This window comes from Sorex araneus, chromosome 2 (genome assembly GCF_027595985.1).
Source record: "Sorex araneus isolate mSorAra2 chromosome 2, mSorAra2.pri, whole genome shotgun sequence".
NCBI lineage: Eukaryota > Metazoa > Chordata > Mammalia > Eulipotyphla > Soricidae > Sorex > Sorex araneus.
The window spans coordinates 353,878,586-353,895,797 of NC_073303.1; the positions used below are offsets into that span (position 1 = coordinate 353,878,586).

A 17,212-nucleotide genomic window follows, 5' to 3' on the forward strand; every position below is an offset into this window, starting at 1 on the left:
GTCCCACTCCCCACCCTTCCTCTTATCAAAATCATATTAAATTTAATTATTATAGTTTGGGACACATGATCATTCAACTGCTAACCATTAAGTATACTGAATAGAAAAATGTGTTTAACTACTTGACCCTCTGCACAAGTAATTTGCATTTGCCCTGCTGTCTGCAGAGCAATTTTGGAAGCATGCATAATTAACTGACTTGGAGCCAAGAACACACTGATAAGGAGTTTGCTGTGGGAGACTGTCTCAGAAATTCCAACTTGAATTCTGTTCTAACTGGCCAGCATGACCACCCAGAACTGCAGCACTTGGCCAGCGTGACCACATGATTCTTCCATGTCTGCCTGACAGTAGCGTTTTCTCCTGAAAAGTAGAAGTTGCCAAAGGATTTCTAGCATCTCTTCAGCAATTTTGAATTTTTCTGTTTCTGTTACCCATGTGGGTTTACTGGCTCGTCTGAATTCCCTTCTTGCTGTCATTCTGCATATATCAATTCCTGAGTTCTTATTGTTGTCGTTGCATCTGACGTGTACAATGCTCTCTTTCTTCAGGAACAGAAAACATAAAAATTTTTCTGAAATTCTGGAAATTCTGAGAACATGGTCCATTTGATAGAGGCAACAAAATAATCAAAGAGGGCTGAAGTAATTTATTCTGGTCATGCTTTTTCTGAAGTTCCAGGTGTCTTAGCCCCAAAAGATGTTTAGTGAAGAAAAGACATGGGGTAGGGGTGCATAGTTAAATTAGTGTAGAGTTAACAGCAGTTAAGTCTCCTCTAGCTTACCTATATCTAGGTTCTGTCCTGAACACAGCTGATGTGACCCAAAAAAAAAGAACAAAACACAAAGAGAAACAAACTGGTGGGCTATAACTCAGAGGACCAGCTCTAATAATGCCCACTAACTAAAGCATCATTAGAACCAGTTCTAATAACTGCATCTCTATGATGCTTAAGGATACCAATTTTTATCTGCCCACTTTACACAAATACTCTTAAACATAATGATAAGTAGGAAAATAGTTAGGTGATTTTATAGTAACATAATATTTTGCTAAATAAACACCTTCCTTAACAATTTAAGAATATTTTCAAAGTGTTTTTTCCCCATGTTCAGTGTAGGGGCTTATTGTTCCATATGAATTGCAGGAGTGTTTGCTCCATTTCTTTGAAGAATGTCATGGGTATCCTTACAGGGATCGCACTGAATGTGTACAGTGCTTTGGGGATTATTGCCATTTTGACAATGTTAATTCTCCCCATCCATGAGCAGAGGATATTGTTCCATTTCCTTGTGTCCTCTATTATTTCTTGAAGAAACGTTTTGTAGTTTTCTTTGTACGAGTCCTTTACCTCCTTACTTAAGCTGATTCTGAGCTACTTGGAAAATTTCAGATCATTTGCAATAGACAAGTTGTTCTGAAGAAGGGAAAAAAATAGCTCATTGTTTCATGCCCATTTGGCTAGGCAATTAATTGAAACCATATATATTCCTAATGCACCAAACCAATTATATTTTCAAAATAAACTTTGCTTTAAAAAGAAAAGCACAATTTTCTTGATCTTGAAACCAATTACTTCCAATAATTTGCCTTCAGGATGTGTTCCTTTTAGAAACTTAGAAATATACAATAAACAATATATTTTCTTATGGCTGACACACACACTTCATTTTAAAAATAACTAGCAAGGTCATTGAACATTTTGTGCATTTCAGTTTTGAGAATATCCAGTTACCACGAATTATTGAAGACCTACTTACTAAAAAGAGAATCACAAAGCTCCATACTTTAACTGGAATGAACAAAGGGGTAGATATTGAGGGATGTTTATTGTCTGCTCTGGATAGAGAGAAATTTGCAGAGGAATCAAACCAAGATTTTCCTTTTCTGGGAACCAATAAAAAGGAAATTATTTGGAATGTGTAAATGGTACAAAAGTCTTATATTTTTCTCATCTAAGCACTGATGAGAGTGTTCAGAAATATTTTAATATTTTGAACATCACTTGTATCACTTGTTATCCCGTTGCTCATCGATTTTCTGGAACGGACATCAGTAACATCTCCATTTGTCCCTGTCCCAGTGCTTCTGTAGCCCAACAGCATCTGCTCGCTCCAGGAACACGAAGAGCCTCAAACTATTCATTCAGGGTTTTGACAAAGAAGTCTGACCATCTCATAGGTCGGTAGTCAGGTGTTCTTTTGACATCCCATGGAGTCCAGTCAGTAATAGCTCTAGTCCAGCAATCATCTCCAAATCGCATTACATGTGTGGCCCATCTGATTTTTGACGTCTTGGCAAACTCGGCAGCATCCCTGATTCTCGATTGTTGACAGAGGTCAAAACTCCAGATTCCTTCTCTCACGTGACTGACATGTGATACTCCAAGCATAGCTCTTCTGATTCCTCTTTGGGAGACCCGAATAGCGTTCTTATCCTGTTTTCGTAGGGCCCAGGTCTCTGAGGCATATATTAGTGCAGGAAGAACAGTGGAGTCGAAAGGATGTACTCAAGCCAGAGGTTCTTCATCCTCTTAACAACTTCTTTGACGCTCTTCAAGGCATTCCATGCTGCTCTCTTCCTCCTGCGCAGCTCAGGTGCCAGGTCGTTCCTTATGTTGAGTTCTCAACCTAGGTACACATAACTGCTACATTTGGAGGTGTTCATTTCATTGAGAGCAAATGGACCGTCAGGAACTAGTCTTTTTCTCATGAACATTGTCTTCGTGAGATTCAGTTACAGTTCGACTTTTCCACACTCAGTGGTCAAAGTCGGCCAGCATTCATGCCACTTGCCTAATGTTTGGTGTCATTAGAACAATGTCATTAGCAAATTGGAGGGTGTGTAGTTGACGACTGTCTATCTTCACTCCCATTCCTTCCCATTCCAGTTGTAGCATGATGTTCTTGAGGGTGGCAATAAAGAGTTTCAGTGAAATGGTGTCGCCCTGCCAAACCCCTCTCTATACGCCGATGATCATTTTCTTGTAGAATGGTGAGATCCTGGTGGTGAATCTGTGATACAGCTCATGGAGGATCCTGACGTACTGAGTTTGAATGCCCTGTTCGGCTGGGGCTTCAATGACCACTTCAGTCTCAACATAATCAAAGGCCTTCTTTAAATCAATGAACTTTAAACAGAGCAGCATCTTGAACTCTCATGAAACCTCAATGAGCTTGGTCACCGTGTGGATATGGCCAATCATGCTGAATCCTTTTCGTAACCCAGCTTGCTTGCATGCTTTTCCTTCATCTAGATCCTCCTTCATCTAGTCTTCTGCCAATCCTATTCAGGATGACTCGAGTGAACAGCTTGTAGAAGACAGACAACTGGCAGATTGGGTAATAATTGTCAATGTTGTGGATGTCTACCTTCTTGTACAACAGAACGGTCCTGCTGGTTTTCCATTGGGATGGAACCTTGCATTCGAACAGGTAGCATGTGAAGAGCCAAGCCAGTGTATTGATGAGTACTGGCAGCAGGTGTTCAGGTCTGACCTTGTCTTGACCAGGTGCTGTATGCTCCTTTACCAACAAAATGGCATGTCAGATTTTGGAAGGGAGGACACTGGGAATGACCTATCCAACCTGCAGAATTTGTTATGTGGGCAGGTAGATGTGGCTATCGAAGAGATCTGAGTTGAAGTCATGGATAGCCCTCTCCATTGCCCTTCTGGAAGATGTGATAGATCCATAAGGACATTGGAGGGCAGTCATCTTGGTCTTATAGTTAGCAAAGGACAGGTGGATGTTATGAATACATTTCTCAGCTTCGGCCAACACTGCTGCTCTTCTCTCTTTGAGTTCTTCCTTTATCGATTCTCTGCACAGCTTTGCGAGCTCATATGTTAGCTTGAGATTGCCTGAGGCTCGCACCAAACCACGAGTTTCCAAAGACAGGTGTCTGTTCGTGGCTTTCTCTGTCTCTCTCTGTCTCTCTGTCTCTCTGTCTCTCTGTCTCTCTCTCTCTCTCTCTCTCTCTCTCTCAATCACGGAGATGCTGAACCAGTCGATCATATTCCAGTAGCACTGTAGCACTGTCATCCCGTTGCTCACCGATTTGCTCGAGCATGCACCAGTAACGTCTCCATTGTGAGACTTATTGTTACTGTTTTTGACATATCAAACACACCATGGGTAGCTTGCCAGGCTCTGCCGTACAGGTGGGATACTCTCAGTAGCTTGCCAGGCTCTTCGAGGGGGACAGAGGAATTGAAACTGGGTTGACTGCATGCAAAGCAAATGCCCTACTTGCTGTGCTATATTCCAGTAACAGTAACAAAATATTTTGAAGATGTTGACTAATATATTTGTTTTACCTAATATTTTTTTCTCTTTTTGTTTAGAGCCACTGAATGAAGTGTGTGTGTGTGTGTGTGTGTGTGTGTGCGCGCGCGCACAAACTCCTTTCTGTCTTTTTTTTTAAGAAAAAACTGGGCACAATGATTTACTTACTCGTGATTGAGCTGAGTTTCAGACATACAATATTCCAGTAGCAATCCCTTCAACAGTTTACCAGTGTCCACATCCCTCTATCAATGTTCTCAGTTTTCATTCCACCTTCCTGGCATACACCACGTTTTTCCTTTTAGACACTGTGGTCTATAATAATGTTACTAATAGAGCTCCATGCATAACACACTGCTACCAAAATGAAGCAATCTTAAGCTTGCATCAAATATTTTAATTATATTATATTTGAAAATATAATTTATTAAATCATCTAGATGTTTAAATCTATGCAAAATCTGAAGCACATATAAAACAGGAAATGTTGGCAACAGCAATATAAACAAACCAAAAGACCTCATTTGCTATCATGCCATCAGCTATTTTATGATAATAAACTTTTTTGTAATTATACTTCAAAAGTTTATTTGCAAAATAATGCCCATAATAATCCCATAATAATCCCCAAATTAATACTTGTTCCTGACTATTAACATGATTGCCATCTTAAGCAAATACATGCCAAATATGACTACCTAGAAACCAATAAACATCTATAATTTAGACTCTCTAAGGGATAGAAAATACTTAAGTCATTTTTTTAATTATTATTTTTGTTTGTTTTGGCTTGCTTTGGGGTCAGTACCTTGAGCTTACTCCCAGTTCTGTGCTCAGGAATTACTTCTGGCACTGTTTGGGGACCATCTGTTGTATGCAATCAACTAGGGTCAGTCACATACAAAGAATCACCTTATCCCCTTTATTATGTCTCTAGCTCACAATTTTCTTAGCACTGTAGCACTATCATCCCATTGTTCATTGATTTGCTCAAGCAGGCACCAGTAACGTCTCCACTGTGAGACTTGTTGTTACTGTTTTTGGCATATTGAATACACCACGGGGAGCTTGCCAGGCTCTGCCGTCAGGCGGGCTATTCTCGGTAGCTTGCCAGGTTCTAAAGGAGGATGGAGGAATCAAACCTGGGTTGGCCGCATGCAAGGCAAACACCCTACCCGCTGTGCTATCACTCCAGTCCACATTTTTCCATTTTTCTCAACACTAATATATTTAATTAAAGCCTTAAACCTGATTTATGTACCAAAATAGCATATAATAATAGCTATTCTTTTAAAATAAAAACAAAGTTTTAAATGGGGTTGCTGTCTTTATTTACAGAAAAAGATTAGTTTCTGGTAGATTGAAATAATCTGAGTATAGCCACAACCTAAATGAAATCAAGATGCAATAAATTCTTCCGGAAAAGTTTTGATTACAATGCAACTAAAACACAAGAGCAACAACATGTGAGCCACTGGCAGAAACAATGGCGCAAACCTAGACAAGTTGCAAAGCATGTTGGTCTTATATCTGCGACCAGCATGGTAGAGATTCCACACTGTTATGTTCCTTTACCCTGTCTTTTCTAAGCACTGGAGTCTGATGGATACGGATTAGAGAAATGCTGACACGACCAACTCTAGAGAGCAGGTCCACAGAAAGAAAAATGTCATCATTATCTAAAGAAAGAGAAAACAGCTCACTGCCAGCGATGCCAGGTGACTCCGAGACCCGCTGAGCTGAATTCCTTTAGACAGCGCTCCTGTCTCAGCCTCCCTCGCGCTCGCGTTCGAAAGCACTCACTTAAGTGGATTGTTGTTCATCTGTCCAGAAATTGAACAAATTTTGAAAGATCTCTGTGGACTAATGACAAATTGAAAAAGAAAAAGAATCAATTCCTAGCCTCAGAAAAAAAAAATGTAGAGGAAACTCAACAACAGAAAACTAAGTTATAGTCTCCAGTATTTACTTTGTAAAATGAAATAGAAAGCCAACTATGGCTGAAGCCTTAAAAAGTGAATATGCTTTATACATAGGAAATAAATATTTTGTTTGTTTAATTGGAGGGGCTGGTGGGGGGCTCCCAAGCATGGCTCAGAAAGGGAGACATCAGTCCTGGCATTATTTAGCCACTCAAACCTGATGGTTAATAGCAGAATTCAAGGTGGCAGAGCTTCTTGTGCTGCATGACAGGGACTATCAGGGTCCACCTGTGGTGTCAGGGTCTCCTCCAGAGTTGAACCCTGAGGCGTCTGAAGACTTCCAGGAGATACTCTGGCATTTTTGTGGACAATCTTTCTTTTTTTTTTATTTTTAAATATTTTATTAAAGAACTGTGATTTACATGAGTTTTAGGCACATAATATTTCAACACTAATCCCACCAGTGTCAACTTCCCTGCACCAGAGTTCCCAGAGTCTCCACTTCCTCATCCCAGGCCTCACCAACCAGGCACGTTACAAAGTTCAATGGTTGCATCTTAGATCTTGCATTTTCAGTGCTTTGGATATATAGCTGGACCCACTCTCCCACATCACCAGTATAACCAAAGCACTCATCCCTGTTCACCCATTACTTTCTCTTGTTACCTTCTTCTTTCCCCTTTGATTTCTTTCCTTCTCTATCCTTTTTCTCCCTAAACTTTGTAGTCAAGGGTGTTCTAAGCATCCACTCTACAACATTATATTTCCCCATCCAGTTATTCTCCCAATCAGAGATACGTGAGATCATTCTATGCTTATTTTCTTAAGGTTTACTTCACTCAACATATTATCTTCCACTTTTGATCAGTTTGCAGCAAATTGTGCATTTCATCATTTCTTGCAGCTGCATAGTATTCCATTATTTATATATACACCACATCTTTGTAATCCATTCAACTGTCATTGGACACCTCGGTTAATTCCATATCTTAGCTATTATACTGAGTGCAGCAATGAATAATGGTGTGCATATGGGTTTTTTCTAGAGAGTAATTTTTTTTTTGTGGACAATCTTTCATCTTTGTAGCAAATTTATGTGGGTGTCACATTAAGCATTTGAAGAGCGCAACACAAGAAAAATAATATTTAAAGTAAATAATCTAGTAAACTGAATTAAATTCCCTGTGGATTTAATATAATATGCCATCTCACTGACACCAATAGAAATGTAGTGGAACTTTTTCAGCCTCTTGTCGTAGAATAGGACTTCTGAAACTTTTCCTACTCACAACCTCTTTTCAGCCAACAGTTTTATAATACCCCAAGTATATAGGTATTCATGGATATGCCAATCAAATATTTACTGACAAATCACAAACTTATTCTAGTGCAATTCCAAACCATAAATGTTAACTCTATTTTAAACATATGACCTAAATTCCAATAATTAAAAATTCAAAAATTGATACATCAAAATAAATTTATTTTAAAACTAATTTATTAGTTTTTAAATTTACATCCCCTCTGAGATCACTACCCACAGTTAAATAGCTAGGGCCTCGAGAACATAAATGATTTAGGACTGTAAGAAACAATAAATTGCACCTAATCAAATTACTACAGATAACTGGAAAGGACACAGAGTTACATAACTTTGCACAGAATCACCTGACTAGCAATTAGGTCTATATTCAGGTCTTACTGCTGGCTAAACCTTTTCCATCAAAAACTTATCACCACTACCACGGTTTGGTCTGGTGTCTTAGTGAAATAGTATGTGAACATCTGCATGGTGTGTATTGCATATGCATGTGCATTCCAGTATCTTCAGATATTGGTATAGACTGTGAGTTCTAAATGTGGGTAAATGATGCCTGCGTTCAGGGGCCAAGAACTACCTCCTCAACCTCCCCAGCACAGGAACCAAGAGCCAGGGGACCACAGATGGTCAAGATGGCCTGTTTAATGCAGAGGCGTTAGTATACTTATAGAACATCTGAAGGCGTTCGAGCAATAGGACTGCACATAGGTGTGATTGATCATTTACAGAGGTAAAGCATTTCAGTGGAGGCAATTCACTTGGAGGAATTGACTCAAAGAGATTCTCTGTCTCCCAGGGACATATATATTGCTTTTCTCTAAAAAATAGAGATTTCAAAACTTAGTTCTCTGGTTTTTAGGGTAAGCAAGACTTTTTGCCAAAAATTCCAGACTAAGCCCTAAGGTCCGTTCAACTTAATCTCCCTGTGGGGGTCCTGTCTCTTAAATCAAATGGCTTGCATCAATACCATGTTTTTATGCTTTCTAGACTGTCCCATTTTGATGCAGGGGTAGCTTTGCCACTCGCCCTGGGTCCATCCCATTCCCATGGCAGGACCTCCCTTTTGGGGAGTTAATCTTCAGCAACCAAAGCCTGAGTCAAGTTATTATGACGAATGCCCAGGAATAGATATATTTCAGAGTCAATCATCTCCTAAATATTAGAAATGGAACACTAATGGTTTTCCTGTGTTTAAGCATAGAACATGGATCTACAATAAAATATGAAAAAAAACTATAAGGGAACTAGAAAAGCAAGTAATTTACTACAAATACAAAGTCCAGAATCACCAGAAGTTTGGATTTATAAGTAACCAAGACTGACTTGGGGAATGTAACAATAAGAGGTAATCCTAAAAGAAAAGTTAAAGATAAACGTGGGTGATTAGGGGAGCTTGCAAGAACAAGTAAGCTTCTTTGGAGGAGGAGAGGAAAGAACAAATCACTGATGAAGCCTAATAAAGCATTTAGGGTAATTATCTAACAATAACACTGTCATTCCATTGTTCATGGATTTGCTTGAGTGGGCACCAGTAACGTCTCCATTGTGAGATTTGTTGTTACATCAAATTATATCAAATATGCCACAGGTAGTTTGCCAGGCTCTGCCGTGCAGGCGGGATACTCTCGGTAGCTTGCTGGACTCTCCGAGAGGGACCAAGGAATTGAACCTGGGTTGGCGGCGTGCAAGTCAAATGCCCTACCCGCTGTACTATGGCTCCAGTCCAATTATCTAACAATAGCCTAACAATTCTTCTTGTTAAGGACCATAGGTATTATTCGATCAGAAATTGAGGACTTTAAAGAAAACTTAAGTTTAGGAACAAATCAGGAGACTATTACAAACCAGAAAATTTCTGATGGCCAAGAAAACAAAGTACAACAATGAAATAACTAGTCAAAAAAAAATGATCAAAATTCTCACATAGTTCAGCAAGTCTAGAAAATACCATGAAAAATGACAGACAACAATACCTGAGATTAAATGCATGTTACAGGTATAGAGTGTTTTCACTTTTCAAAACTTCAGTAATATTTTCACAGGCTCTCTAAAAGCTAAATTGGCAGCTGTTATGATCCCCATTTTATAGGTAAAAAAGTGAGAGTCAGAGATTCTCTAGGTTTTGTTAGTGGTTATACCATCAGCTAGTGCTGGCAGTTCAAGTGCTGTTACTCTCTGGGACAGGGTGCTTTCCAGAAAACACATCTTCCTCACTTAAAGAAACCAAGCTAGAAAACATGGAAATAAAGGTGCCAATGACAAAGGGCTTTAAGCCCATTTAATAAAAAGTCTTTCTAGCAGCTCTATCCTCTCCTTTCTAGACACTTCCCTTGTCAGAGCTCCCAGACACATTTATATCCAACCCTCTGCTTCCCTCATACAAAAATATGGGACAGGAAGTGACATGTGGGAAGAATGTAGGAACAATCTCTTTCTAGGTTAGAAAAACTACAGGATAAATTCAGGGCCTCTTTTCACTGAATACCAAAAAAGACGTATTGATGTATAAATGATGGCCCATGGGTTAAAAGGACACAAAAATTGACTTGCAGGAACTTTCATGGGCCAAAGGTAAGGTAATAGAGTCATTTGTTCTTGGAAAATTGGGTCATTTCCAGATCTTGACTAATGTGAATAGTGCTGCAACGAACATTAGGAGTACAAATGTATGGATCCGTAGGGTAGATACCAAGAAGTTGAATTGGTAGGTCTATGAAAGCTCAATTCTTAATGTTTTGAGGAGTGTCCATATTTTTTTCCAGATAGCTTGAAACAGGGTACATTCCCACCTGCAGTGGACCCACGTCCACACAACACTGGTTGTTTTCATTGTGATGTGTGCTGGTCTCACTGGTATGTGTTTGCCCATTGTTGCCTTGATTTGCCTTTCCCTGATGATAAGGTCTGCGGAGCATTTTTTCATATACCTCTCAATCATCTGTAAGTTTTCTTTGAGGAAGCTTCTATTCATCTCTTTTCTCCATGTTTAAAGGTTGGTTGTCCAAAGGTTGATTTGCTGTTAGGGTTTACCAAGATATATCTTGGAAATCAAATTTTTGTCATATGAGTGGTGGGAGATTAAGAAACTATGGTACATATACACAATAGAATACTACTCACCTGTAAGAAAAGATGAAATCAAGCAATTTGCTACTTTGTGATGGAACTGGGGGTATTCTGCTGAGTGACGTCACCAATAAGAGAAGCTGATAAAGAATTATGTCTCTCATATGTGGAATATAAAAAACCATAGTAAGTGAGCAAAAAAAAAAAAAGCCCCAAAGAAACATGGTCTAAGATCTGGCCTACAGAGTAGAACTTACCAGGGAAGTGAGCCATGGAACTGGGCCAGGGGTGGATGGAGATTGTGAGGTTGGAACTAGGAGGTTATTTTTAGTTCTGAATTCAGGGACCATATACAGTTGAAAGATTAAGCCAGGGACTGTGTACAAGGCAAATACCTTACCCACTGCACTATCTTCTAGCCAATGATCAATCTCAATTTTACCACAATGGCAGGACCATCTACTATTCTGTTTCTCTCCATACAAGAAGAAACATACACTCCTTGCAATCAGTGTCTTTTACATGTTTGAAGTTTCCTATTTTTAAATTACTCATACATTGCCAAATTTGAATTGCTAATACATGTCATACTTTTCTTTGTGTCATCCTTGCGCAGGGGCCATGCTAATCTTCTCTGTATCGTTCCAATTTCGGTTGGGCTTTCACCTTTGACGCGGCCAACCCGAGTTCGATTTCTCCGCCCCTCTCAGAGAGCCTGGCAAGCTACGGAGAGTATCGAGCCCAAGTGGCAGAGCCTGGCAATCTACCTGTGTGTATTTGATATGCCAAAAACAGTAACAATAAGTCTCTCAATGAGAGATGTTACTGGTACCTGCTCGAACAAATCGATGAGCAACGAGATGACAGTGACAGTGACTTTTCTTTGCAATAATTTGTGACATGACTATAAAATAATCAGTTGAGATTTTAATGTTTTATTAAGTATTCTGATTAATATTTCCTAAGTGTTCAACACCTTTATTTTGTTTCATTGCATTATTTCTTTGTTGTGTGTTCATATAATATAAAGCTGTACTTAATTTTATTATTTTGAGACAAACTAATAATATTTTATAAGTTATTTTGATGCATTTGCATTTATTTCATTGCTCATACTAAACATGTTTTGTTATAACAATTTTGACACATTATATCCCCTTTTCTTGCCTTTTTGTTTTCTTTCCTTATTTGATTTTGGTGATTAAAGTTTTCCTTTGCTCCATATTTTATCTACCATTTTAGAAAATACAAATTGCAATTCTACTCTTTTAGTAATTCCTCATGCTTTATTAACTTTTAGAAGGCTGTATAATGCTAAAAGAGTGAAATATATCCATAAGATTATATATACATAGACATTAAACTATTTGACATATTTTGAAGTTTTTATGCATGCAAATGACATCATTTTGTAAACTTAACTGGTCTTAGTTTTCTAATTTATATATTAATCCTTTTCTATTTTTTTACCTGAAAAAATTTTGAACTTAAATGTTTTAGAGATGGCTCAAAATGTCAAGAAATTGGGTTTTTATTTTTAACTAGAGCACTTACAGCTAATTTACTTGCACATACTATGCTTTTATATGTGTGCGGTTTGTCCTAATTCTCTATTGTTTATTTTATTCATCTATTACCTTCTTTATTATTAACTTCCTATTCTAGTTCCCTTTTTAATTTAATTTGAAAATTACAATACCTTAATATACACAGTCAATGACTTTCCCTTTCTCTTAGAAGATACGGAAACATATTTTAAGTCTATCACTTTCTTAGTGCTCTCTTGCTCTTCCCCACCCTCTCTTACTAGACATTTCAGTTGACCCAAATTTTAACCACTGTAGAGGAGAGGAAGGATGGGAATTGAGTTCAATTACCAATGACCAATATCTATGTACTCATACCTATGTAATTAAATCTCCATAAAAATTAAAAAGGACTGAGTTCATTGAATTTCTGGGTTGGTGAACCAAAATGCTTCCACGTTCCACTGTGGTGGCTCCTAAACTTCTGAAGATAACTGCTCCAGAGCTGACCTTGTACATCTTTTCCTCTGGCTATTTATATTTTTTATTTATACACCAATAATATAATGAACAAACTGGTTTTCTAAGTACTATAAGCAACTCCAGCAAATTTTATCAAATCCAAAGAAGGGATCATAGAAGTCTTTGATGCATAGTCAGTCAGCTAGAAACCTACATAATAATCAAGACTTTTGGTATTTAAGGTGGTGGCAGTGTTGTGTAACAAAGACTTTCACTTTTGGAATCTCATTCTATTTTAGGTTAGTGTCAGAACTGAACAGAATTTCAGGAGATCCAACTGGTATTAGAGTATTGCTTGGTAGTGTGAAAGGTTAAAACCCTTCACACATTGAAATTGGTAATTAGAATATTTACATCATAAATTCAATCTCACACTTTGTAACTCTTGACTTCTTTTTTCATGTTTTCTGTTTAAGATATCTCCTCACTATATTAAAAATAATTTCATTTTACATTTTCCAAATCAGTATTTTTCTTTAAATATAGGGTATCACTGGATCACTGTCATCCTGTTGTTTGTCAATTTACTCAAGCGGGCACCAGTAATATCTCTATTACACTCAACCCTGAGATTTTAGCAGCCTTTCCTTACTCGTCTTTCCAAATGATTGAAGGATCTCTCAGTGTCAGGGGAATGAGACCTATCATTACTTTTTTGGCACATCTAATACACCACGGGTAGCTTGCTAGGCTCTGCCATGCAGGCGGGATACTCTTCTTAGTTTGCCGGGCTCTTCAAGAGGTAACTATATATCTTTTACTGTATTTGAGATATGAATATGCCATGGGAAGCTTGCAAGGCAATCCCATAGGAGCAATAGACCCTTGGTAGCTTGTCATGTTCCCCTCGAGGGAGAACAAGGCTATTAGATGTCACGCTTCTGGGAGCTTGGTCTTATAGTCTCTGGATGTTGGTCATTGGTGAGATTACATGGTGCCGGAGGCAGTTTGTGGTTGTGGCTGCCAAGCTACTGGAAAACTGGGGGTCTGGGTGGAGAAGGCCCAGTCCCAATCTGAGCAGGCTTGGAGATCTCAGTCCCAGGTCCCGTACACCTGGGTTTCTCTGCCAGTCCTTTCATGAGTGAGACTCGTCCAAACCTATGGAGAGTGACCTTGAGCATGGCTGTGAAATATAGGGTAGACAGTTAAAATTCTTTTGATCTTTCTTTCATTTTTTTCTTTCTCTCTTTCTCTCTCTTTTTTGTTTCTCTGCTTGTTTTTAGGCCATACCAAGTAGTGTTCAGGAAATCAGATGGTGTGTCCTGGATTCAACGCGGGTCTGCTACATACAAGGCAAAAAACCTACCTACTGGACTATCTCTCTGGCCCCTCGAAATCAATTGTTTTTTAATTTCTTTTTATTGAATCACCATGTGGAAAGTTACAAAGTTCTCAGGCTTATGTCTCAGTTATACAATATTCAAACACCCATCACTTCACAAGTGTCCATATTCTACCACCAAAAACCCCAGTATACCTCCTGCCCCCGCCCCCTCACCCTCAACTGCATAACTGATGAATTTCACTGCATTTTCTCTTTACCTTGATTACATTCCATATTTCAACACAAAACTCACTATTGTTGTTGGAGTTTCCCTCCAAGAAAGACAGCCCTACTACCAAGGAAGCATTTGATAATTAGTTTTCCATTGCTTAGAATGAAGAGATATGTAGCCCCACTGCTCCAAGTACATAACTCTTTTTTTCTTTTTCCTTTTCCTTTTTTTTTCCTCATCCCCCTTCCCGCGCCTCATAGTATGGTGGACACCATGCTGCGTTTCTCCCCCAAAATGGGAAACAACCAGGAAAGAAGGATATTTCCTCTTCCTGGCCAGCATGGGTCTATTGCTTAGTTCACAGTCTAAAGAAATGGCTGCTACTTTGATTATCTTCAATATTTCAACAAAAAAATTCACTGTTATTGTTTGGAGTTTTTCCCCAAGGTCAGACCTGCTAAAAAGGAACAATTTCACATTGCTGACAATTAAGAGATGTTAAGTCTCGCAGCCGCGGCTGCGCGGTTTTGGATTTCTCTATAAAGTCCAGGAAAAATTCTGCCAGAAATTGCATAGCCCAGCTCACAGTCCCAGTGCATTGCTGTAAGAAGCTGTTCTGGATGCCAAAATGGGTTAGAAGGCCTCTGGAATCAAAGTCTTTAGGAGCAGAGGGTCCGTTTCACTCTCAGCAGCTCCGGATTTATCTGGGCCTAGGGCGTGCCAGTAACACCCACTTCCCATGATTGCCTAGGAGCCCCAAAGTGTAAGAACCGTATATCTCTGGGTTAGGAGTCTTAGAAGGTGGCTCCCTCCACTTGGATATTGCTGCCGCCGCCATTTTCCATGCAGAAAAACAGGGTGGAGTGGAAAGATCCATCCCCAGGCAGTGCGGAGTTGTAGCCCAGCTCACAGTCCCAGTGCATTGCTGTAAGAAGCTGCTCTGGATGCCAAAATGGGTTAGAAGGCCTCTGGAATCAAAGTCTTTATGAGCAGAGAGTCCCCAAATCAATCTTAAGCTATGTACAATTGTTAAATGAAACTATTGACTAACTTTTTTCAATTAATTATACTTTATTTCAATAAAATGTCCCTATTAAATATATTTTAATAGGTTTTTACAATTGTATATTTTTAAATAAAATTTTCACTAAAAATAAAGGAGACTATTTTCATTACCTTAGAAAATTTCAGTCTCTTTTTACTCATTCACTCCAATTCCCATTCCAGTGTTCTTATAACATTTTAATGATGAAAATAATTAAATTAAGGTACTCTTTCTTTTTGAGAACATCATATAACTGAAATCATTCAGTATTTTCACTATTTAGCATAGTTTCTCCTACTCAAAATAATATTTTTATATAAATCATGTTCTTTCATGTATTAATGACATTAATTTTTATTAATAAGTATAGCGTTTTGTGACAATAGTAAATTTTAAAATCCTTTTGAATGAATGTAGGAACTGAATGAATGCTTTTTATCTTAGAGGTTGATACCCAAAGGTGGAATTCCTGATCATCTTTCAGCAATCAGTACAATAGCTAAGATGTGGAATCAACCTAGATGCCCCAAAACAGGTAAGTGGATCATGAAGATGTGGTACATATAAGCAATGGAATACTAGACAGCTCCAACGAATGATAAAATTATGCAATTTGTGCAATATGTATGGAACTGAAAAATGTTATGTTAAATGATGTAAGCTAGAAGAAGATGAAGAAATACAGGATGGTATCACTTAGATGTGGTATTTAGAGTAACTGGATGAAGAAATGAAATAGTTTAAAGAGGAAATGCCTAGATCACCCTTGGTTCCAAAGTATAAGGAGAAGAATAAAAAGACAAATGGGTGGAGAAGAGACAGGCGAGATGCAACAGTGGCAAAGTGCAAGGGATCAATGGGGTTAAGGAATGATAAATTAAATATCTAAGTCACAGAGTCAACAATGAAATGAAACTTCATTAACTTCATTAACCAAACTTAGAAAAAGGTGCCTGTCAAGATGGCAGGCTGGAGGTGCAGAACAAGGAAGGGAACCTGGGAACACTGGAGAGAGAAGCTTACATAAATGGTGTAATTGGTGATGGAACATTGTACATCTAAAGCCCAAAGTCAAGAATAACTTTGTAAATAACAGTGCTTTAATAAAATAAAATTTGAAAAGAAAAAATTTCTATCTCCTAACAAGCCTTGAGACTGTGTCCAGTTTGAGGGTACAAGAAAAGCTGGCAAAAATATATTACTTTCATAGTGTCTCTCTTATTCAATCTACATATATTCAATTAAGTTACAGTGTAATAAAATATTATATAAGAATAAAAAGAAATGTCAAGGTATCCCAAGCTTTAAAAATGAAATTTTTATTTGAAAGAATCTTGGATTTAAGAATTTTTAATAATTTTCAATTCTCTATCATTTACTACAAATGCTTATCTAAGATCCCAATATTTATTGATACAAGTGACATACTGCTTAAGTTTGAGGCATACAATATGATGATTTGATACACACATGTGGAAACACCTCTCTAAGATATTTTGATTTGTCCACAAAACCACATAATTATTTTTTAAATAAAGAGATCATTTAAAATCACTTTAGGCAGTATTTAGGGGACTCATGACAACTTCTAGCCATACTAACTTGGTGGATACTCAGGCCAGCTGATTCAGTGCTCACCCTGCTGGAGGTGAAGATCATCAGCGAAATTCCCGACAATTCTTGAGGGTCTCTAGGGCTATCCCAGGTGGTACATGGAAGACCAGGCTTGGCTCCTTCATCCATGTCAGGAAGGTACCCCAGACTTTTATACTATCCTCCCTTATTTTCAACTATCTTCTTTAATAAAATATAAATTCAAATCATTTTTCTATGTTGCCAATAGACTTTGTGAACTGAAAAAATCACAAGACAGTATTATTGAGGTAACTTTCAACATGATAATCCTATAGATTTTACATAGGTATATCAAGAATCCTGGAAGTTTATCTTTTAGGCAATTGAGAGCATGTTTATAACGTGTATACGGAAATACAAAAGATCTAGAATAGCAAAACCACTCGGAGAAGG

The 17,212-nt window shown here is 38.1% G+C and overlaps 1 protein-coding gene and 1 pseudogene across 1 annotated transcript in view; both read right to left on the reverse strand.

Annotated features, from left to right (window-relative positions):
- The window catches only part of LOC101555097 (nucleophosmin-like), a 174,254-nt gene extending 157,327 nt beyond the window's left edge, over positions 1–16,927 (reverse strand). The window contains exons 1-2 of the mRNA XM_055124832.1: positions 16,823–16,927; positions 278–545 (exon numbers count right to left, since the gene is read on the reverse strand). Coding sequence (XP_054980807.1) covers positions 278–545; positions 16,823–16,927 — 373 coding nt within the window. The remainder of the gene's footprint in view (positions 1–277; positions 546–16,822) is intronic.
- On the reverse strand, positions 11,172–11,270 carry LOC129402862 (U6 spliceosomal RNA; annotated as a pseudogene).
- Positions 16,928–17,212: the final 285 nt, after the last annotated feature.